The 23,650-nt window shown below is 32.3% G+C and overlaps 5 protein-coding genes across 10 annotated transcripts; 4 read left to right on the top strand and 1 right to left on the bottom strand.

The window, feature by feature from the left end:
• Nucleotides 1–971: 971 nt before the first annotated feature.
• Nucleotides 972–4,524, top strand: LOC101508486 (protein ENDOSPERM DEFECTIVE 1-like). The gene is made up of 6 exons (XM_004486350.4): nucleotides 972–1,975; nucleotides 2,621–2,740; nucleotides 3,016–3,132; nucleotides 3,258–3,347; nucleotides 3,867–3,974; nucleotides 4,099–4,524. The coding sequence occupies exons 1-6, from the start codon at nucleotides 1,130–1,132 to the stop codon at nucleotides 4,174–4,176; spliced, it is 1,359 nt and encodes a 452-aa protein (XP_004486407.1). The 5' UTR covers nucleotides 972–1,129; the 3' UTR covers nucleotides 4,177–4,524.
• An 806-nt stretch (nucleotides 4,525–5,330) lies between these two features.
• Nucleotides 5,331–7,994, top strand: LOC101508163 (uncharacterized). The gene is made up of 4 exons (XM_004486349.4): nucleotides 5,331–5,657; nucleotides 5,801–5,933; nucleotides 6,082–6,249; nucleotides 6,985–7,994. Exons 1-4 carry the CDS (start codon nucleotides 5,470–5,472, stop codon nucleotides 7,747–7,749), a joined length of 1,254 nt encoding a protein of 417 aa, XP_004486406.1. The 5' UTR covers nucleotides 5,331–5,469; the 3' UTR covers nucleotides 7,750–7,994.
• Nucleotides 7,995–9,802: 1,808 nt separating this feature from the next.
• Nucleotides 9,803–12,502, top strand: LOC101507848 (aspartyl protease family protein At5g10770-like). Its single transcript, XM_004486348.4, has 2 exons — nucleotides 9,803–10,091; nucleotides 10,525–12,502. Exons 1-2 carry the CDS (start codon nucleotides 10,019–10,021, stop codon nucleotides 11,820–11,822), a joined length of 1,371 nt encoding a protein of 456 aa, XP_004486405.1. The 5' UTR covers nucleotides 9,803–10,018; the 3' UTR covers nucleotides 11,823–12,502.
• A 1,878-nt stretch (nucleotides 12,503–14,380) lies between these two features.
• On the top strand, nucleotides 14,381–16,806 carry LOC101507534 (uncharacterized). 4 transcript variants are annotated; one of them, XM_012714275.3, is made up of 4 exons: nucleotides 14,381–14,557; nucleotides 14,979–15,009; nucleotides 15,354–15,805; nucleotides 16,257–16,806. In XM_012714275.3, the coding sequence occupies exons 3-4, from the start codon at nucleotides 15,380–15,382 to the stop codon at nucleotides 16,674–16,676; spliced, it is 846 nt and encodes a 281-aa protein (XP_012569729.1). In that variant the 5' UTR covers nucleotides 14,381–14,557; nucleotides 14,979–15,009; nucleotides 15,354–15,379; the 3' UTR covers nucleotides 16,677–16,806. The 4 variants fall into 4 exon arrangements, with proteins under 4 accessions (XP_012569729.1, XP_073226278.1, XP_027186980.1 ...); XM_073370177.1 differs by having other exon boundaries at nucleotides 14,386–14,534; XM_027331179.2 differs by lacking the exon at nucleotides 14,381–14,557 and adding an exon at nucleotides 14,566–14,720.
• A 478-nt stretch (nucleotides 16,807–17,284) lies between these two features.
• LOC101506996 (uncharacterized WD repeat-containing protein C2A9.03-like) lies at nucleotides 17,285–23,187 on the bottom strand. Of its 3 annotated transcripts, none has more exons than XM_004486346.4 (11): nucleotides 23,137–23,187; nucleotides 22,850–22,938; nucleotides 22,031–22,210; nucleotides 21,604–21,771; nucleotides 21,425–21,511; nucleotides 20,354–20,488; nucleotides 20,160–20,270; nucleotides 19,675–19,766; nucleotides 19,448–19,553; nucleotides 18,011–18,097; nucleotides 17,285–17,911 (listed from the first exon to the last, which is right to left on the bottom strand). In XM_004486346.4, exons 3-11 carry the CDS (start codon nucleotides 22,172–22,174, stop codon nucleotides 17,501–17,503), a joined length of 1,341 nt encoding a protein of 446 aa, XP_004486403.1. In that variant the 5' UTR covers nucleotides 22,175–22,210; nucleotides 22,850–22,938; nucleotides 23,137–23,187; the 3' UTR covers nucleotides 17,285–17,500. The 3 variants fall into 3 exon arrangements, with proteins under 3 accessions (XP_004486403.1, XP_073226268.1, XP_027186977.1); XM_073370167.1 differs by having other exon boundaries at nucleotides 23,124–23,153; XM_027331176.2 differs by lacking the exon at nucleotides 23,137–23,187 and having other exon boundaries at nucleotides 22,031–22,229; nucleotides 22,850–23,095.
• Nucleotides 23,188–23,650: the final 463 nt, after the last annotated feature.

Below are 23,650 nucleotides of genomic sequence, written 5' to 3'. Positions count from 1 at the left end.
ACTCTAGAGACTAAATTAACTAATATTTTGATGTTTTGAATACTAATTTAGAATTTTTACTGAGTCAAATACTATAATAATAATAATAATAATACTTTCAATAGTTGTTTATCTCATAAGATAAATATGTGAGTCACAATTTTATAATTAAAGATCAAATTACAACTATGAGAATAAATGAAATGCAATGTCATTGTAAAATATTTTAACACCAACAACTAAATATAACTCATTACAGCAACAAATAATTTGATAATTACAACAACAAATAATTTGATAACTTCCTTTTATTTATTAAAACTGTATAATATAATGTGAATGATTGAATGAAAATATAAATTTACTTTACACTGATAATCCACTATATTTAAACTCTTAAAACTATACCAATTAATTTTTCAATAAAAAAATTATACTACCATTTGATTCTATTAGAATTTTTTAATTCATATTTTATATTCAACTTTTAATTTTAACAAAATACTAATAATATAAACAAAATACTATCAATTGATATAACTAACATTAAAAAGAATCTTCACCTCAGTTTGATGAACCCCACATATCACACATATCACATAAAGATTGATAGAAAGGCTCCTTCCCAAATGAACATTAATAGGAGCCATTATTATTATTTTTTAGACAAGATAGGTGCCATTATTAAATAGGAGGTTATTTATATTTATTATTATTGTTTATTTATTTATTTATAAATATTTATTACTATTACTATTATTTTGGTCTTAAAATATTTATTATTATTGGACAGTGAATGTGACGATGATGCGGAGACAGCAGTATAATATAACAACGTCACACACGACATAACGAAAACTAAAAAAATCCCGTTCGGATTACTTATCGATTTTTGAAATCTCTTTTTCTTTGACGGAATTATTAGAACCGTTGCAACGTAAACCCACACACAACTCTAAAGTCCAAACACATCAGAACCCCAACGGCTACTTCTCTTTCCATCACAACACTTCCACCTTCTTCTTCCACCCTTCTCTCTCACTCAAATTCTCCGAAATTTTCACTCCAATTCAACCAAATCAAATCAAATCCATCTGCGCCGTTTCAATTTTCTACACTGTAACTTCAACATTCTTCAACCAACAACAAAATGCAAGAACACAAAAACAACAACCCTAATCTTTCCGAAAACCCTAATCCCCCTCCACCGCCACCACCGCCACATAACCGTCGACCAAGAGTCCGTGAAGTCAGCTCCAGATTCATGACACCGAAAGTTTCGTCCGTTAACAGACGCCGTGACGATTCCTCCGACGACGAGAATTCAGAATCATCATTCCCAATTACATCCTCTTTCATTCCTCACAAAAAACAACAAAATCAAAGAGCCATAAAGCTTTTCAAAGAAACAACAAACGAAGTTTTTGAATCAAACCCTCATCCTTCAAAATCATGTTCTTCTACGCCTCGTGCTTCTAGACCTGATACTCCGATTCCCACAGGTTCCGTTTCTTCAAGATACAGATTCACACCACATCACCAAAATCACCAATTTAACCACCATAGGTCTATTGACGCACCTCCTTCAGCAGCTAAAAAATTGTTGCAATTTAGCGGTGCGCCGAAAACAAACGATGATTCTGGTATTAGTTGCAGTACACAGTCACTTCCTGAACTGTGTTGTGAGAATGATAGGGAAACTAATGTGTCTATTGGATCTGTGGCTGAAAAAATTGGGAACAATTTGTTGTCGCGTTCTGTTAGTTTGTCTTCTTCTGTTGCGAAACAGTGTGGAAGTGGAAGTGGGAATCTTCATTTGCCGCCCGTTGCTCCTCAGTTTGCGAAATCGGGAGTTGGTGCGAGGCGAGGGAAGAAAGTGTCTAGTCATCAGGAAGATGTGCATTCACTTAGATTGCTTTATAATAGATATATGCAATGGAGGTTTTGTAATGCAAGAGCGGCGTTTTCAATGAAAGCTCAACAGAAAGAATGCGAGGTCTGTTATACCGACGTTTTCTTTATGGTTATTGATATTGACATGTTACAATTATATGGTAGTAGTACAATACTTCAACAGGAAATCAGAATTATATAGACATATGGTTTTTAATCTTACTTACATTTTTCTGTTAGAACAAGAATTTAGGGAGGGTTGGTCATGGTTTTTGGAGGAAATGTTAAAATTACATTGATTGTAGCTTGAAAGATATTGTTATTAAATTTGTTTTCATACTTTATTGGACGGTTGGACGTTTTGGTAGATTCAATAGTTGAATGATATATAGAGATAAGTTACAATGAAAAAGAATGGAAATAGTGAGAAATTTCTGTTAGTCACCATTCAAAAACAGTTCTAAACCAAATTACTTAGTTTGACTCGAGTGGTATTGACTGGCACATCACATTTTCATTTATATTGGTTATTGTAATATAGTTTATTTCAATTAACTCCAATATAGTTTGTGGTTATTTTTATGAGTACAAATTTTAGGTTGGAATGTGTTATTATTGTGCTTTCAATATTCCTCGCACATTTCACATGGTTATGATAGAGTTTAAAATCTTGAGCTATGATGTACAGTTTAACAACCTTAAGCTTTTCTTGCCACCTTTTTGTTTATCTTCTTCTTTATCCTTGCAGAAAGCTCTATATTCCGTTGCAACAAAAATATCAGAAATGCGCGAGTCTACGATCAGGAAACGCATAGAACTGGAGCTGTTGCGGAGATCAAAGACCCTATCAACAGTTCTTGAAGCTCAAGTAAGGCCATCAATGATTTTGAATGATTCTTTTACTTTTTTGATTTCAAGTTGTCCACAGAGCAATGCTTCCTGACTGCTAGATGACTTTTTTGGCATGAATGTTTAACTCTATGTTATCCTTCTTTCGACATAACCACCTCTTGCAACTAATATATCTTGAGGTGGAATTAAGAAGACACTGGTTTCTGGCCACCAATTATCATTTTATTTGTAAATGCCTAGTGGTATACGTATCTCCAATTAGTAATTTGTATATTTTGTATGCAATTACAGATTCCATATTTGGATGAGTGGTCTGCTATGGAAGAAGATTATTCCGTCTCTATCACCGAAGCAATTCAGGCTTTGTTAAATGCCTCAGCACAACTTCCCACTGTTGGGAATGTTAGGGTATGAATAGAAATCCTCTTCTCTTGTCTGAAGATTCATGTACACTAGCATTATTTTCTTTCTTTTAGGCTTATTCATTGGGATAATCTGCAAGTTCTAATTCACAAAAATGTATAATGCCACAGGTTGATGTAAGAGAGCTGGGGGAGTCGCTGAATTCAGCACTAAAGATGATGGAAACAATTGTTTCCAACACCCAAAGATTAATGCCAAAGGTTAGCCAAATGAACTATGGATCCATTTAATTGGTTACAAATGCACTTATTTTCCTTCAAACCATCAATTTGTCTTGCATGGTCTAATACTAATGCAGTCTTAAGGGTTATTATATGAACTTGAATTGGATTAACCCCTTCTCATCTCCAACTATGATATCCCATCAGTTTCGTTTACATTGTTTTGTAGTTAATTAGTGTTGTCAAATAGCAGCTATAACATAGCAAATTTGATCAAATCACTATTGCTCCGCAATACTTTTGTTTTTTTTGCAAAGGCAAAGCAACCACAGTATGCTATTTAATACGAATTGTTGTAAAATAGCGGCTACAATTGCGCTATCACACTATAGCAGAGTAAGATTGGAACAAATCACTATTTTCCACGAATTACAATATTACAGCCAGTAGGGCCCATCCAATAACACATTCTATAAGATTATGTTATTATGTATGATTAATGTGTGGAAAACAGATATATTTTAGGTACTGCACTAATAAAAGTTTGTTAAACATCAGGCAGAAGAAACAGACACTTCTATTTCAGAACTAGCCAGAGTTGTTGGAGGAGAAAGAGCTCTTATTGGAGAGTGCGGAGATTTATTGTCAAAGACATACGATTCACAGGTTTGTCTTGCACAGAATTCTTTCTACTTTTGTTGTAGAGAATGACTGAACTCCAGTCATCTGTAGCATGTTTTCTTTTATCTTCAGCATTGATTATATTAATGGAAAGTCCTGTGATTTTCAGGTGGAGGAGTGCAGCTTAAGGGGCCAGCTAATCCAACTACATTTAATTTGCCATAAGAATAAGAAGAATAAGGAATAACAAGCAAATGATGATAATTTAATTGCAAGTCAACTGGGGAAATACCACATACATTTGATGCTGTTGATAGATTGTTGAAGGAGCATCAACCGTACAAGACCTGCAGATTCATTTCTCTTTCACATTCTTTATCCATTGTTGAGAAAGAGGGGAGAGGATCATGATTGTCCATATTATTTGCTATCTCAGGAAGTTCCGTGTATTCATATATCATTGTAGGGCTGAGCCCATTCTGCATGGTCTCTCTCCTTGTTTCACTCACTTACTTGGATGTCAATAAACAAAAGTAATAGGACACTTTGTCCTTATGAATGGAATGTTTTGCAAATAGGACAAATTTGTAGTTTATTCATGTGCAATAAAATGAAAATTTGAAAATTTCAACCAACTGGATTAATATCATAATGTTCTTGTAAATAAGATATGACAAATAAAAAACACAATATGAAGGATAAATCTCAGTCCAATTACAAACATAGAGGTTTGATTGATAACTTGCATTTTTTACTGGTTCAATTTGCTTCCTTAATCTTATAGTTTATCATTTTATCATGAATAAATATTGATAACAATCATTAAATATTTAGTTTATGAGCGCATAAAGGTCAGTTTGATATGCATTGATAAGATATAAAATTGAAGGATAAAGATATGATATGATAGAAACAGAATAAACATTATGATATCTGGTATGTGATACATATTTTATTTGTGACACATTTAAATAACAAAATTATTATTGTGAACAATTATATAATTTTTTTTAATTAATTTACTATATTCTAAATATTATAAATTAATAAAAAACTTAAATAAATAATAAAATAATTTTATAATTAAAATAATACATTGATATTATTAAATAAACAATTTAAATATTTGAAGAAACGAAGATGAAGAACACAGTAGAAATAATACCAATGATTTATATTTCATTACAAATTTAATGAATTTTTTTATTTTATTTTTAAATTTACTGTTACTTTTTACTCGGACGTACACGGGAGAGGCGCACATCACAGTCAACAACAAAATTAACCGACTAAAGTATGACATTTTGATTAGTAATAATAGCTAATGTGGGATATTTGGTTGAGTGAGAAACGTTTTAAAAATAAAATAATAATAAGAAAATCACAATAAAAAAGGTCAAAAGGGCACCCGACCCAACACACAGAAACCCGTAAGAGAGATTCATCGCTTCTATCTTCTTCCTCTGAAGTTGTTTTACAACCCTGTTGTATTTTATTTTTGCTGAAATCAACCAATCAAAATCGAAGAGAAAAATAGAAAATGGCGTTGAAGTTTTTGAACAAAAAGGGATGGCACACGGGAAGCCTCAGGAACATAGAGAACGTTTGGAAAGCCGAACAGAAGCACGACGCCGAACAGAAAAAGCTCGACGAACTTCGTAAACAGATTCAAGAGGAACGTGAACGCAGCGAGTTTCGTCTTCTTCAGGAAAAAGCTGGCCTCGTTCCGTAATTTCTCCATCTCTCTCTCTCTCTCTCTCTCTATTTCCCCTATTCAATTCTCGATTTTGATTGAAAATCCCAATTTTATTTTTAGGGTTAGGGTTTTGCTGGAAATCCCAAATTGAATTGAATGTTTTATTTTTTTGCAGTCATCAGGAGAGGTTGGAGTTTTTGTACGATTCTGGATTGTCTGTTGGTAAAACCTCTGAAGGTTTTAAGGCCCTTGAAGCTTTACCTAAATCTGATGCAACTGATGCACCTTCTTCTTCTTCTGCTTCTAAGGTATATTCATCCGATTTTTCCCTTATTTTTTTCCTTCTGTTTTTATAGCAAAAAGTCTATTTTTTTATTTTTGTTTTTTAGTTTTGATTAAATTTGAAGTTATGTTTGTTTGTTTCTTGTGAATTGATTTATGGTTTTTGTGTTGCAGCAAGAGGCAAGTGTTCCTGGAGCGTTATTTGAGGATAAGCCTCAATCTGCTAATGATGCTTGGAGAAAGCTCCATTCTGATCCCTTGCTCATGATTCGCCAGCGTGAACAGGAAGCACTTGCAAAAATTAAAAACAACCCTGTTAAGATGGCCATGATCAGGAAATCAGTAAGCCTCTGCCTTTTTGTTTTGTTTTGGGCTTTGTAAATATTAGCCGTGTTTATAGTGTGCATTTTTGTTTGGTTATTATTGTATTTCTGCTTTGGTTGATTGGGCAATGGGTCAGCATTGTGCTTGTTTTCGATGGACGTCTCAATATTTGATCATAATCAGTTGCAAATTGACTAGTTCACTGAAGTCAAACCAGTACACCTGTGTGTGAATACCAGATTTATTGTTTTGGCTAAGATGAATTGCAGGGGTTATATTTTAACTTTGAAGTCACACTTGTAAATTGTTAGAGTTTGCTAGTGGGTGCCTTGTTCTCTAATTTTCTGGGGATGCATTGGAGAACATTTTGAAGAAACTGCTCTGACCAACCAAAACCTTATAACTCTGGAATTTCTCATGCCTCTCCTTGTGATTCGATTTTCTCCTCAATGTTGATTTCAGCTTCTGTTTAGGACCATCCATGTCATGCAGCCCCATATCCATAATGGCCTCCTAGGGAGTGGCCATGCTATTTGTGGCTACTGTTCTTATTCATGTTGACTGATACGGTGTTATGTGAAATTATGTTACTTATTAATTCTCATGTTTTGGGCTTCTATTTTATATTTTTAATACATGGTGTGCATTTAAAGAATCTTAGGATGACAAAAACAACTGTTGTGGTTTACTTTCACCAAGATATTTTGTTTGATGTTGTTTCTAATTTATGGCCGTTTTTGTTAACAATGTCAGGTTGAGGGTAAGGAACACAAGAAGAAAGATCACAGTAAGAAGGAAAAACATAAGAAGCACCGATCTAGTAAATCAAAGCATAGAAAACAGTCTGATTCAGAAGATGACATCGCTGAAAGGAGAAAAAGAAGGACCAGTGATGAAGACTTTGACAAGAAGCGTCTCAAAGCTCAATCAGATTCAGAGCATGAATCAAGTGAAGGAGAAAGGAAAAGAAGGAAGAATCACTATGAAGAGAAAAAATATAGAGAAAGATCACCCAGTCACCACCAGAGGCAAAGCAAAGTAAAAGACTATAAAGAAGATGTTGATGACAGAAATTATAACAAGTCAAATTCAGGAAGATATGCTCCAGAAGCTCAGTCCAATTATGATGTCCCTAAAAGGGGGAATGGGAGCTTTCATGAACCAAGCTCTACTAGATCTTCTGCTACTTCACTCAAACGTGAATCACACTATAAGCGGAGAAATGTGGCTCCTAGGCTTTCAGAAGAAGAGAGGGCTGCTAAACTTAGGCAGATGCAACTTGCTGCCGAGTTGCATGAAGGACAGAGATGGAAACGCATAAAGAACGCTGAGGAGACTGACGCACAGGAAGCAGTCCAGAACAGTAATCTCGGTGGAAAGAATTTCTTGGATACCGCACAAAAAAGTATATATGGTGCCGCAGAAGGGGGGAGCTCATCAATAGCCGAGAGTGTCCGACGGCGAACACATTATTCTCAAGGAAGATCTGGAGGTGAAGGCAATGCATTTCGGCGGTGATCGACTTGAATGCTGTCTGCCGTGGTTTGATCACTTAATTTTGGTTATTTCGGTTGTCTCCAGACCTCTCTTACATGTGTTTTCTCGTCCTTGTACCAACACAAGATTCATTCTCTGTATCAAATATGTTAATGGATTCTCTCTGTTGTCATTCTCTCAATTTCATCCACTATAACAGTTTTGAGAATATAAAGATGATAATGTTAAATATGTAGCAATGAAATATATTTAGAATTCATTGTTTATCCTTGTGATTCGAAATTTTCAATATTTGTTGTGGTATGTGAAGTATTCATGTCTGATCTGACATACTGTTGTGGTATGGGTAATGTTTGAAATGATTTGTATATTATAACAACTTAAAAATATTTTGACACATGTATGGACACGTTATACAAACATTTAACACTGTTCATGGGTACATATTCGGTTAATTCAATTCATTATGTTGTTAATGGATTATCAAATTTTTTGACACATTTTTTTTCTCTAAAAATTACATAGTTAATAACGTAAATACTTCGTTAATTTAATTGATTACACTACTTGGAATTATCAACATGCCTAAAATTGAAAGTGATGAACACACATTACTAGTGCTTCCCACAAAAAAAGAAGAAAAGCCTTCACTTACCCATCTGTATGTGGATGATCTATTATGGTGATTCATTTTATGATTTGACACTGGAACTAATAAGCTGGCAGTGTTATTGATCTTATACTCAGAATGGATATGCAGGTAAAAAGATGAGGTGGTTAATTTACAATTAAAGGAAGCACTATTGTTCTTAATCTAGCTTACTGATAGTTATGCTAAGTCTCCTCCTTGGTTAGTAGTATGGTGATGCACATTGCAGTTGCATGTCTTTATCATCACCTCAATTCATACCCTCGTCAATGGGTAATTGTGATTAGACTTCTTAAAATGCACTTCCTGCTTAACTACCTTTTGGTTTATACTCTCTCAAAACTATTTGTCACTTTAAAATATCAATAAATTAATATTTTATTTTTAGCAATACTCTGGTTTATTGATATATCTCAACTTACCAAGTAAAAATTAGTCATTATCCTCAAACTCTTACTACAAAAATATTACAATTAATATTTTGTTTAAATGTGTGCATCACATGACAAATAAAATGAGACTTGAAAAAGTAAGTATTAACTAATAGTCTAATACTAGTATTTGTAGTGCTGCACTTGATTTAATTAATAAGGTAATTTTTACTGTTAACTATTCTAATGTGTATTGGTATTTGAAAGTTGTTCAAAATTTCAACGACAAAAGACGCCGCATTGTGAAAATAAATGTTTACAATTTTTCTTGTTATTGCGGTTGAGACGGCTTAATCGGTGTCAATTTGATGAAACAGATATGCGTGCTTCAAAACTCAATTCATTTGTTTTTTTTTTTTTTGTCGAAATTAAACCTATCATGTCAATGTCTTAGATGTAAGAATGAGAAGGACCGTAAGTTTCTAAATTTGAAGGAAGTTGTTGATTGACGTTAGAGTTTTAGGTGATTTATGAGTACTGACCTGTCATAGACCATCTATCAAAGTGGTCCACCGTAAAACTTGTATTCGATAAAATAATTCTGATGCCAACAAGTACATGCTATAATATAGTAATGTAGCATAATAAGGTTGTCACATTTATGGCCAGTTAATTCCTTTCCTTATACACTGATGAGCTAGAAAAGCACTGCAGTTGCTTGAAGGAGATTGTTAAATAAATATTTGGCAATCACTCTTCCTTTTCAATTTTCATTCACTTTTGTGTGGTTGGATTATGTGATTAATGAGGCTATTATTGCCAAAGGATGTGTAGGTTTGAGTATTTAAAATATTGTTGTAACAACCACCATATGAGATGGTCACAATTGATGAGTTATGTGAGCTCTTTAGATCAGTTGAGAATAAAATAGGTTGAAGGGTATTTAAAGCATTCACTATCTAATGCAACAAATGAAGGGAACTCAATTGACATTTGGCCCCATACTATAAATTAAGACTCCCTCCGAAATGAAATATAAGTAAAATTAGTATCTGAAAAGTTGATATATCTAATTAAAAATTTAGACCAAATACATCATCTTTTTATATACAATTTTTGTTTATATTTCATTTTAGAGTAGTATTTTTTACGTACATTTTTTTATTTCCCTCATTGGTCAAGAAAAGTGTCGGTTTGCTTACAAGTAGAGCTATAGTGTACCATATATCTACTAAGACTAAAACTCACCACTAACCAATCTTAGCAAAAGATGAGTCTCTTTTGGTTTCTTGTTTTCTCAGCACATCTTGCAATAGCATCTTCTTCTCTTGTGGAATTTGAAGGCATGAATCTCAAAAGCTTGCAAGCTAATTCTTTATTTATTTTTCTTTTCCGTATTGACCTTCCGGCTCCCATAGGAAGAACCCTTTAGTAATCTTGAATTCAGCCAAAAGATAAAGAAAGTCGGGTCAATGATTGTTCCATGCAGGATTTGAATTTGGATTCTCCTGAATGATTCAACCTTAACTGAAATTCAACCTCTTGGTTTACTAGCTAGTTTTAAAATTGTTGGAAGCAGAAGCTTCCTCTTAATGGACTCAATATGCTGATATATTACACCATAATTAATTATTCATTTTCCTTGGTTGTCAAGTTTCATACCATATTAAAGAAACCAACCTTAAAAGGGTTCCATTTTCAATATTAGAATGATCAAATTATAAATTTTGTGCATGCAATTATGTACACTAAACTTACAAACATTTCATTTTGCAGATAATGGTTTAAGGCACAAGCAAGGTAGCCTGCAGCTCAAATTGTATCATGTCACAGCTCTCAACTCCTCATCAAAACCACCATTTTTATTCTCTGACATGTTAGCGAAAGACGAGGAGCGTGTCAGGTATCTTCATTCAAGGTTATCTAACAACAATTCTGATGCTACTGCCTCTTCCAATAAAGTTGGAGGACCAAAACTTGTCAGCATTCCATTGAAATCAGGTTTGCCAATTGGTTCAGGAAATTACTACGTGAAAATGGGACTTGGTAGCCCTACAAAGTATTATTCAATGCTTGTAGACACAGGTAGTTCCTTTTCCTGGCTCCAGTGCCAGCCTTGTACTAGATACTGTCATTTACAAGTTGATCCAATTTTCGACCCTTTAAATTCTAAGACCTATAAAACCTTACAATGTTCATCCTCACAGTGTTCCTCTCTCAAAACTTCCACACTCAATGAACCAAGTTGTTCACAAGTATCCAATACTTGTGTTTATAGAGCAAGCTACGGCGATTCGTCTTTCTCAGTTGGCTATCTGAGTCAAGATGTGTTAACCTTAACACCATCAGAGACATTGTCAAGTTTTGTATATGGATGTGGTCAGGATAATCAAGGTTTGTTTGGCGAGGCCGCAGGTATTATCGGTCTTGCCAACAACGAACTTTCCATGCTTGAACAATTGTCTGGCAAATATGGAAATGCATTTTCCTATTGTCTCCCTACATCCTTTTCTTCACCAAACTCTTTGAAAGAAGGTTTCTTGTCGATTGGAACCTCGTCATTGACACCATCTTCATCATCCAAGTTCACTCCTATACTTAAAAATCCAAAATTTCCTAGCTTATATTTTTTAGATATCACTTCAATGACTGTGGCAGGAAAGCCTTTAGAAGTTGCAGCATCAAGTTATAAGGTTCTTACTATCATAGACTCTGGCACAGTTATTACAAGGTTACCTATGCCTATTTATACAGCACTTAAAAATGCTTTTGTGACAATCATGTCTAAGAAATATAAACCAGCACCAGGAATTTCTATATTGGATACTTGCTTTAAGGGTAATATTAAAGGAATATCAGGAGTACCTGAAGTTCAGATAATATTTGAAGGGGCTGCTAACCTACAACTTAAGTCTCAGAATACACTTTTAGAACTTGAAAAGGGAATTATTTGTTTGGCAATAGCTGGTACTAACTCTATTGCTATTATTGGAAATTTTCAACAACAAACATTTAAGGTGGATTATGATGTTGCCAATTCCAAACTTGCTTTTGCACCTGCTGGCTGCCAGTGATCACTGACCAAATCAGTTCCAATTCACAAAACTTGGTTACAATTTATCATATGTTTGCAAATTTTTATGGTACAATAAATAAATACTCGTTTAAATATGATTTTACTCCCAAGTTTTTTTTTGTTTGAATTCAGTCCTTACAAATTAAAAAATTGTTGTTTTTAGTCCTTATGTCATACGTTGGGTGGCTCAATAAATTAACATCAAGGACTAAATTCAACTGTTTTTTAAATTGCTAGACCTGAGTCTAGACAAAAACCTTATAGGACTGAAAACAAAAAAAGTTATAATTGCAGTGACTAAAATCATATTTAAACTATAAATATATTTTATATAACAATTAAATAGATACATAAAACATGCAGTTTATGATAGATTTTTAAGGGAAATATTTAGGTTGAAAGTTGATATATAGCTGCACATTATGGAATGTTTGGTTAGTAAGATAACCATTGTAACAACCGTTTATTATAGGCAGCATTGGTCATGTCCTAATCCTATCATTTGGCAAATGGTTTTGTCAGGTAAACCGGTCTGATTATCATGTTCTGCTGCTACTTTGTTTAACTACAGCTGTTTTTCAGCTTTTTATTTATCTTTGCATTGTGTAAATAAATTGTAATGTAATATCAAACACACCATGATGCTTTTAATAAATTTTATACTTATATTTTGTTGGATCTTGTGTTGGAAGATGCTGCAGCAACTTAAACGAGAAAAAAAATGAAAATGTCGAACATTGCACTAAATAAATTATGGGGTGTGTATTATATTAAGCTTTAAAGTTTAACTCGTCCACCAATTTATATATATTAAATGTAAATATAGATAAGACACGTTCAACTCCTACTCGTGCAATAGTAAATTTATACTTATATATTGTGTCATGCTGGAGTATGAATTAAGAACATTTCTATAAGAAATTACTTCCTCCGTTTTATATATATAGAAAGAGTTGGAGAATTTTTTGTTTTATATATAAGAAAATATTACAATTTTTAAAGTATATTTATTGTTTAAATTACTTTTATACATTTATTTAATATGTTTTTCTTTTTAATATTATTAGTGAGTATTTAATGTCTTACAATTTTCAATAGATATATTTATAAAAATAATTAAAAAGTTAAAACAATATGAGTGATTTGAATGTTTTTTATTTATTTATTTTCTCTATAAATGGATCATAGAAGATAATATTTTATATGCAAATTCTATAATTATGTATATATTTTAATATAACAACATTACGTTTTTATGCAACTTCATATTTGCACTTACAAGATATTGATGTTACCCTTATTACTCAATCCATTCCTTATGGAATTCATTGACTTTATTTTATTTTAAAACCAAATAAGGGTACAACCGGAAAATAGTTATTAATTTCTTTCAAAAAAATTAGTTACTAATTGAATCTGGAATTTTAAAAAATCGATTTTTAGAATAAAATCAAAATACTAAAACATCAATAAATAAAATGAATGGTGAAAGTATTTTTTTTTTGTTTTTGTCTTTGAAGTGTTTGGTCATGGCAAAACAAATGTGACATCATTATCAACTCAGAAGTCAATCTAATATAATTAGCCATTGAACTTGAAAATAGTTTTCTTGAACTTTCAGGGTTCTATGTAAGGGACCCATTATTTGCTGTCCAATTCATTTTTTCTTTTCCAATGATGTAACATACATTTGATAGCGTACTAGTAATACAGATTGGCCACTACTCAACGTGGTAGATTACAAAGGTTATGGTACCATTATTATTATTTAATGAAGACTATATAGCTACATAATATTTTTTAATCAATAGTGGGACCGACCTATACTTGATTATCAAATGATATGTCTATTGCACCCTCCTTAGTCTTATCAAGCCAACCTCTAATATAAACTTTGAATTAATAAAAAGTAGATTATAAAAGACTTACGATGTTAGGTTGGATGTTTTCTATACTAATTTATATTTAAATTTATAATAATTTATACTTAAATTTGAAATTTTTATCATGTGTGAGTATTAATAAAATTTTATTAATGTCGATTAAAAAGATATATATTATTAATATAAAATTATTTTACATTAATAATCAATCATAATGTATCAATATTTCAATATAAAAAATGAAAAAAAAATTATATAATTTTTTAATATGATAGTAAATTCTAATTAGTTATATGTAAATTAATTTTATACTCACATTATATAATTTTATGAAAAATAAAGAGTATATAATATATTTTGAATTAAACTATTGTCTATTTTTACTTATATTTTAAATTATTATCTATTTTTATGACAAGTATATATTTTTAAAATTTGTAACATCACTCCTTTTATATGCTCAAAATTATAGTGATAAAATTCTCTAGTTTTTTTTTTAAAATTGAGAGGATCTCTACTCTTATAAATCGACTTTTTATATATTTAATCACCTACCACCTGGCCAATTGATGTTGCCAGAAAAGTTGGTCAGAATAGTTGGTGCATAAGATTAATCAAAATATAATAAAACTCTTAGCCAATTTGTGGTACAATTCTTAGACTTTTCTTTAGTGGCTAATCCTTTAGCCTTTTTGTACGTAGAAAATACATTTTTTTGCACCAAACACGGATTAAAAAAAAACGAGATTGTTTATGCAATTTACATTGAGCACTGTGCAATTAACTTAAATAAATCATATCCATAGAAAAGGCAGAAGCTCAAGCAGGTGTCACCAAAAGCATTTTATAGGTGTATTTTATATTCCAAAATCATTAGCACACAGTTATAGTATCTCAGGCTTTCGATCAAGATGAGATGATTTAGATTTTAAGATTATAACTTGTTAAAAAAAAATTGTGTTTAAAATTTAAACCGATTGATATTTGATCGAACAACTGAAATGTCTGTAATTGTAAGTAGTGACAATGCATCTAATGCAAATCCCATTGAGCCTAAATGTAATGTTGGGTTTTGCTTTTAAAGCATAGACTTGAAAATGAAATTTTTTGATGATGTCTTAAATGTGCTTTTGCTTACATCTCAAAAGTTTTTTATTTTATGCTCATACCATTGCTTGTATTACCAAAAGTCAAAGCCTATAAAAATTCTTCTTCTTTAGAGTATCCAGAGATTAAACCCTTTATTTATCTCAGTTCTGTATTTTTTACAGGTGTGAACTTGAGATTTGGCATTAACTACAGGCAAGTGTATTTTCCACTTAATCCTCCAGATTCATGAATTTATAAAGTTTCTGCATATATACTTGTACTTTTTGTCTAAATGTCTACACTCATGTTTCCCTTGTTTTCAAGGAACTTGTTTCAAAATTCATCTGTTTCCAATTCCTGAATTCTATGTAACTGACATTTCAGATTGAAAACATTTTCGGATATCTGACACGCGGTTATTCAATCACTTCTATTTTCTTAAATTATTACTATTATCTACGTATCAATATCAATATCGTATCTAGTATCCATGTCAATGCTTCATAACTTATGATTTCATGTCTTGTTTATAATTCCTCTCACCCTTGTAATCTCAGGTGGTGTTCCTTAGATACTTGCCATAATGGGGTGCATTTCTTCAAAACTTATTATAGCAAGATCAATCAGTTTCCATGAAGAGAGAAATCAAAGATCAAAGAGAATAGCTAATAGTATTCCATTGCTGGAAGATTTAATAAAAGCATCCAATAAACTTCATTCTAGAAGCTTGAGTTCCAACACCACTTCAAAACTGGCTGTTGAGCCTGAAATTCCTGAGCATATTGTTTACTCTCTTACTCAGGAGAATTTACCTGGTTTTGAAGATAAAGATGAGTTGAGATATAAGGGTGATATAGGTAATAGGAGTTTTCACACTGTTGAGGAATATGATGATATGGTTAATAGAATTTGGTTGACCAAGTCTCAAATAGTTCAGCAAAGTGAGTTTAATAATGAAGATGGTGATGATGATGTTGGCAGAGGCTCAGAAATCAAAATAGACCTTCAGGTATCTGAGTTTACATTTAATATTGTTGGATACGACTCATAGTTTACTGATCCTATTTAAATACAAGTTGTATTTTGTACATCCTAAGTTTGAAAAAACAAAAAGGTGCTACGGTCTCTATGCAGTCAGTAACGCAAGCACAATTGGCCGAACATTGTGATCAAATATCTATTTTTGTTTTTCGTATTTGTTTACAAAATGGACCTTCATGTATCTGAATTTACTTCTATTATTATTGGGTATGACTCATAGTTTGTGGATAGTAGTTAAACACAAGTCGTAAGCTTGAAATAATAAAAAGGTACTGCAACTACTGCAATGGAAGACGTAGGCACAATTTGGCAAACTTTGTGATCAAACATCATATGTTCTTTATGTTTGTGTTTTTTTTTCGTATTTGTTTACTTTTGAACCAGGGTTGTTCTAACAAAATATAACTCATCATATTCAGGAAAAGGATTCTATCAGTAAGAATGAGGAAGTGGTTCCGAGTCATGAAACAAGAATGCTTGAGAGTGTTTCACAAGGGGTAGGAACCATAGAGAAGGGAAATAAAAGAAAGGCTATAGCAAAGAGACTAGAATCCCTTAGTATACCATCCAATGTTGAATGTCCAGCCACTGGTAGTCTTAGAGAATCGCTTGCTACAGATGGAATATACTCTCCTGGATCCTATATCACACCAAAATTTGGCAGCTATTCTTCAATGAACATTAGGAATGAAAATGAATCCAGTGAGGATTCTATATTACCAGAGTTGATATCTGCATTTGAAGAATGTATGCAAAAGCTTGAAGCAGAGGAAGAAAACATTCTGAAACAAATTCTAGAGAATGTGGAAGAAGAAATTGATGAAGGAATGCGGACATAAGAAAGAACTTCAATACTCCACCACCATACATGAATTTTTCTTGTAAATCTGAGTTTTAAGAATTTTGTCTTTTTTTCTTCCTTTTGTGCATGGGTATACTAATTAACAAAACCAATTTAATTATCTTATATCTCTTGGAAGGAATGATGAAAAAATAATATAATTAACAAAACCAATAACATTACAAAGCATGCATCTAACCATAATATTATCCTTTTAACTAAAAAATTATTGTTTTAAAAATGATCAGAAGTTTCTGCGAATTTTGTTTCGTTATTAGTGGAAAAGATAGGATCTCCTGTTAAGGAATACCTTATATTACAGTGATGCTAAAAATTATTTTCTTCTATTGACATGCTATAAATCTTGTTCTCAACAAGTGTTCTTAATAAATTGTTCTTCAAACATAAAGCTCAAGTTTTATACACCAATGTTAAAATTCTTGAGAGTTTTGTCAAGCATAAAGTACAATCCCGCTCTTGAGAGATGTCACCCACATAGTATAATCTGACTCAAGAAACTAGTCTCAATATTTGCATGCAAAAGAAACTCATTTCTTTAAATCAAAATAGTTACAAAGACGTGACCAACGAAACACATCTATGAAATCTAGTATCAAATTTCCTTCATTTTCTTTAATTATTATTTAACATGAAGGTGTACAACAAATAAAGGTAACATCCTCATGACATGTTCTACATTGTATGATGAAGCATGACATTCGGGCGATCTTTCTTCTAGTAAGATGGATGGCGTTAAAACACTCAAGCTCCTAGACAATAAACGAAGATACATGATATGTATGTACTCACAATGTTACAAATTTACAAGTAGTCAAGATACATATAGTTTCTGCGTCGGTTGAATTGAAGAAGACTTCCATATGTACGATCCCATACACCAATAAACAATGATTCTGTGTCTGGGCTAAAAGATACACCAGATACCTCTCCAAAAAAATCAATTTCTTGCTCCTTTTCAAATCCTTTCTTGGCATCATAGACATGCACAAAGTCAGCTGGCTCAGCCATTGCCATGTATTGTCCATCAGATGTGAAGCGTATTGAGCGTATGGCTCCCAGGTTTCCCTTGAGGACAGCTACAGACTTTGACAAATTCCGAACATCCCAAATGCGACATGTTTTGTCTTGGTTGCCAGTGGCAAAAATGCAACCATTAGGATGCCATGCAGATGCAAATGAGTAGTCCAAGTGTCCGCATAGAGGTGAAATAGTCTACATAGACAAGCAAAATTAAAATAGGATATTCATAGCCCATCCACTCATCTCATTATAATTAGGACTTTGTAACATAAACAAAGTAAACATGCCCACCTTTCCAGTTTGAGAATCCACCAGTAATCCGTCTGGATTGTCTCCAACAATTACAACTAATTTCCCATTAGGACTCAATGAAGTATGCTACACACAAAAATGACACCAATTATTATCATATCTTCCAATGCTAGCATTTGTAGGAAGGAAATAAAGTAGAAACAAGAGACATTTTTATCATTAAAAGTGAAAATATAAAATGAAAATTGAAAACATTCTCAACCCAAACATGCCCTAGAATTTCCTCCTTTACGCACACATGTTCAATACTTCAAAAATGAATCTAAGGTTTCAAGAAAGATGAAAAATAACACCAATTGAGGGATTCTCAATTCCATAGTAAATACATAAATCTTAATGTGGCTATCTAATCCAAAACTGTCCATCTAAGTTTCAACAGACACACACGTGAATACACTCACTTTTCCCCCTATCCAATTAATTGAAAAAGGATATTCAACATTCCAGTACCTAGAGTATAAATATATTTTACAACAACAAATTCCAGCTACAAAATGGTGAAAATATTCCAAAAATAATGTCCCTTGACTGGTAGCCAGCCCGCCAGTACATAAAAGGAGTGTGTTATCAAAACTGAACTGGGTCCTCTCCACCAAATGGAAGGAGATAGAGAGAGAAAAAATATGGAGAGATAAAAAGTAAGAGAGAAGAAGAACTCATGAGATAGAGTGTTGGCGGAGAAGATCCAAACCCTATCAAAATCATAGAAAACAGAAAAAAAAGAACACTAACAAGGTTCCAAAATCTAAATTTCTGTAAATTCTTCATAGAAGAAACTAAATTTCAAGGAAGAGTAAGATGTTATTTCTGTTTGGCAAACAAAATTATCAAAGTCGGCTTTTGTTTAAAACATGCATCACAGCTTTAGCCTAACTAAAGACCTATCTTTCACTCGTGTACTGTTATATTCTAGAACCTTCCCCTTCAGTAACTAACCAAACTACTTTCAGTGGTTACAGTTATTTTATTAGTTGGCGGCCAAAAGCACTAACTTAATAAATAGTTGCACCTTGGTTTAGTTGTAACTAGCTCAAAATTCTTTTTGCTCAATGCATTTCAATCAGTTTCTTTTCTATCGGAATTATAACATTGTTTAACTTTTTAAGTCAATTTGCAATATTTTAATTCCCAGACACTTCAAGAGAGCCCAACAATCAGAATGCTATAATCAAAACACTAGACGAGCACTTGGCAAAACAATAATTATGTTGTTCAAATTGTGTGGTAATCAAGAATTCACTTTTTTCAAAAAATAATTATGTTGTTCTTTCAATCTTCTCATTCAATTGTAGTTCTAAAGCAGTGTGAACTAGCCAAATTGTGACAATTCCAAATGTGCAAAATATCCTGGATCCTTTCTTGTAATAACTTTATACCTATTATTTCGAACACAGAAAATCAAGTAGAATGGCTTACATTTACTGGCCATGGAAAGCATGAATGCTTCGTAAGCTGAAATCTCTCCATATCAAAGTTTCTAATTCCACCATCATTGTTTGAAGCCATGAAGTGAACAGCTCCACTGTTAAATGAATTGATTGTTAGTATGCAGTATACAACCATCCTTGAGTGTTGTGACTAGTGATTACCACCATCTTATCAACAATTTAAGACACAAAGATATAAGAAAATAAAAGAAAGACCTGGGATGCTCATAAATCTCAACAGCATTTGTGATCGCATTGTCCTCATAAGTCGTTCGGGAACAAAAGCTAACCCCGGGTCGATCTAAGTACTGTGAGACATCATGTATGTGTCATCAAATAATAGGAAAATATAGACAAATACATCGATTTGGAAGATCAAAGATAACTAAACAAAATACAGATAGATCCAAATTATTTCCATTTTTAATCAGTAATATTTCTACTAATCATATGAAGAAATAAGCTAAACCTCATCTCAAAAACAAAGGTGAACATCTATAGTATACAACATAATAATTCAGGACAAAATCAAAACCCCAATTTGTGCAACAAAAGTAGGGGGAAATTGTAATTTTATGAATGATATATCTGAGATTGCATATCAAAAAGAAAAGTGGTAAAGTTGTAGCTTTAGTCATTAAATAGTAAGCAGAGTATTACAATAACTGCAGAGAATAAAATTATAAGTACAAAGGAAATACCTTGCAAATAAGTTCTCCTTGAAACCCTCCAGCAATCAACAAGTTATCACGTACAGCGAGTGTACTAATTTGTGTTTGAGTAAAACCCTCCAAGAGGCTTCCAGGGTGTTTCTGTTAGCAATACACTTTTCAAATTTCATATGTTTCTTCTAAGTGATACTTTAACAACAAAACAATGCAGAAGTTATTATTACCTCACATGGAGCTACATGCCCCGATACATTCAAGACTTCAGATCTCTTAGAACTTAATGAAGACCAGTGAACAATTGAGTAATGTGCAACAAGATATACATCATGTTTTGATGTCGACCAGACTAAGTTTCTCAACTGCAAATTATAAATTAAGGTTTTTAGACTAATATTAATTAAATGTGGTAACTACTTTAAAAAACATTAACCTATATTATTCCCACATAACAAAACAACTTATCAGCCATCACACAGGTGTACATGCAAGCACATGTTTTGCAATTCTCTTCATTACGTGGTACAGGTTCGTGTACGCGGAATGCAACCATCAAAGTATTAGGTACGTGTGGGGGTATACATAGAAGGTACTCTATTTTGGTTCATGGTACGTTCTAATATATTAATTGGTACCATATGATCGAAAAGATTTATTTAGTTAAAAAACAACAAAATAAATGATAATAATTTTAATTTCATCAATAAAAATTAACTTTGACAATCATAGTTTTAGAAATTAATTCCCTCTTTTTGAAATAAATTCTTTTGTTATTTGAGTATTTATGTATCTGTTATTTTTTAATAGGATCTAGTCATCTGTTATCACGAAGAGAAAAGGCTTGTCGAACATAGAGAGTAGGCAGAAGCCCCACATCCGAAGTTTGGCAACCATAGAGAGGTTAGTCAGCTATAAATAAGCAGTGCAGCACAGGGTTCTGGAGTACAACAATGTGCAATGCACTTGTAGGGACGGTGGTAAGTGGTATTTCACTAATATCAAGTGAATAGCACTTGTATTATAAATATTAATTTTATTACCAGTTATTGAGCTACTTATAAGCTCAATTAAATTGAGGATTGTCTTGCCTTTCTGGTACGCGGATTTCTGTGAATTAAGCACAAATTTCGACCAAGCAATCCGAGAAACGGAGAGTACCGCGGCCCGGTACGCACGAACCAATTACCAGTTCCGTGGGGACTGTAGCGAATTCTGTGACTATGATATTTGACCAAACAAATCCTATCACATCCTCACATGATTAAAATTAAAAGGCAAAGAATTAGGAATTAACATACTTGGAAATGAAGTATTGTTGACTTCACGGATCTAGTGTTTTGCCAGAAATCATAGTACATTCCCCCTTTATGTGTTGCTTTGCATTCCTGTTGATGAGAGAAAAAAAAGTATAGGGTCAAAAATATATTCTCCAAATCTTTACTCAAATGCATCCAAGCTCTAAGCAAGACATATTTACCTTCTCTGCCAGTTCCCCTGATTGTGGTATATTTTCATAATTTTTGTACTGCTCTAGTCTTGTTTGTCTATATTTCTCACGACTAATGCTCAGTCTATCCCAAGGTATACCTTGAATATCCTTTCCCCTCCTAGCTTCAGCTGCAATGGTATCTGTTATTTGGTTTTCCTGTTAAGGCGCAACCCAAAGCCCCACCCCAAGAAAAATTCAAGCAACAGGGAAGATTATGTCAATGACCGTGTGGTAGTAAATATTAATCATGTAAACTTGAGTCATCCTACAAATAAGGAGACAAACTAGAGGGCAGAAATAATATACACATAACATCCTAAAAAGGCTTCACAGCCGAAATGAACAAACATCCCGTCAAAATGAAACTCTCAAATTCAAATGGTAACAAAGGCTTAGCTAAAGACTCAAAACAAACCAAAAGGTCATATTCATCGTCATCGTCGTCATCAGAATCAGTTTCACCAAATGCTCTTCCACGGAAATACATATCATCTTCTACCTCTACCATTTCATTATCATCTGCAACGTACTCCATTTCATCCCCGTGGTATTGAGCCATGTTCCCTGACACCGTTCAGCACTTGATACTCGATATCTATTTCATAAAGGAATGACTGAAATGAGTTGATTAAATTCATCAAGTGAATTAAAATAAACATCAAATTATATAACCTAGAAATCACAGATGCTCATGTTTCAAAATTAGAAGGTAAAGAGCACCACTTAAACATGTTATTCTAGCACCAAGGAGAATTTTCACCTAACCATAAAACCAAATACTTCTCATTTATTTTTGTTGTTACAAAATTATAATCTTATTTAATTTTAGATTCTAACCTAAACCAACAAGAGCTAAGCAAAAAAAAAAAAAAAACTAGCAAAGCTAGAGCAAAAGATGGCATTCATTTAGGAAATTTTCAATTACCCTATGAAATAAAGTCACACATCTACATACATAATAGCAAGAATTTCCAACTTCTTTGACTAGATTCTGAAATCAAAAGAATTATATTCACAAAGTCTCAAAACACACCTCCTCGAAAACAAAACCTAACCGGAACAAACTTTCAGGAACTTTAATACACAAACAGAACTATCTAATTAATAATAGTAATAAAGCAACTTTAGGGGAGAAAAAAGAAATTGGATTGAGAAAATGAAAAGGAGTGAAGCAATTGAAATGAATTGCAAGAGATGAAGAAAAAGGGGGTTAATTAGTTCAGAAAATGCTGACCAATTTTGGGTTCTGGATTCGTGAACCTGCTCCTTGTAGTTAGGGTTTGTTGGATCTCGGGGATAAGGACCCGAATCTAATCTAGTGAACTGCAGATTTGGAATTTGGAGTATGATGATATACAATATATAAAATATCAAATTAGATTATAAATAAAATAGGATTAGTGAAAATAAATTGGGATTAGTGCAGTGTGTAAGATTTTTTTTTTCTTGGGATTAATATATTATAAAAAGAGAGAGAGAGAGAGAGAGAGAGAGAGAGAAATAATAACGAAAAATCGGTACTGTGGTTAAGGAGAAGAAGGCGTGAACGCGGATTTGGCTCCTGTGATTTGCAATACTGTGCTTTTCTTTCACCAAAATAGTATTAAATATCTTCTAATCTATATAAAATTTCAATATTTTTTAATTTTAATTTCAATACAATAAAAATATAATTTTTAATTTTCAAAATAATTTAATAAATTGTTTTAATTTATATTAAAATGAAATATATTTAATTGCTATTTAATTTAAAAAATTAAATGAGTTTTTGAAAACATGTTTCAAATATTATAAAAAAAATTATGCAAAAATTTAGAATTTTAAATTTTAATTAATTAAATATTATTTTTTAAATTAAAATAAAAGTAACTAAAATATAAATTTAAAAATTAAATTTTAAGTCATTTTGTGCGAAGAAATTTTTTTAATGTTGTTAATAAAAATTAATTCAAAAATATATATTAACTTATCTGCAAAGACTAAAATAATATATATGATAATTTTATATGGACTAAAATTGTATTTTTATTGTATA

This window comes from Cicer arietinum, chromosome 1 (genome assembly GCF_000331145.2).
Source record: "Cicer arietinum cultivar CDC Frontier isolate Library 1 chromosome 1, Cicar.CDCFrontier_v2.0, whole genome shotgun sequence".
Lineage (NCBI taxonomy): Eukaryota > Viridiplantae > Streptophyta > Magnoliopsida > Fabales > Fabaceae > Cicer > Cicer arietinum.
This window is presented reverse-complemented; position numbering and strand designations above follow the sequence as displayed.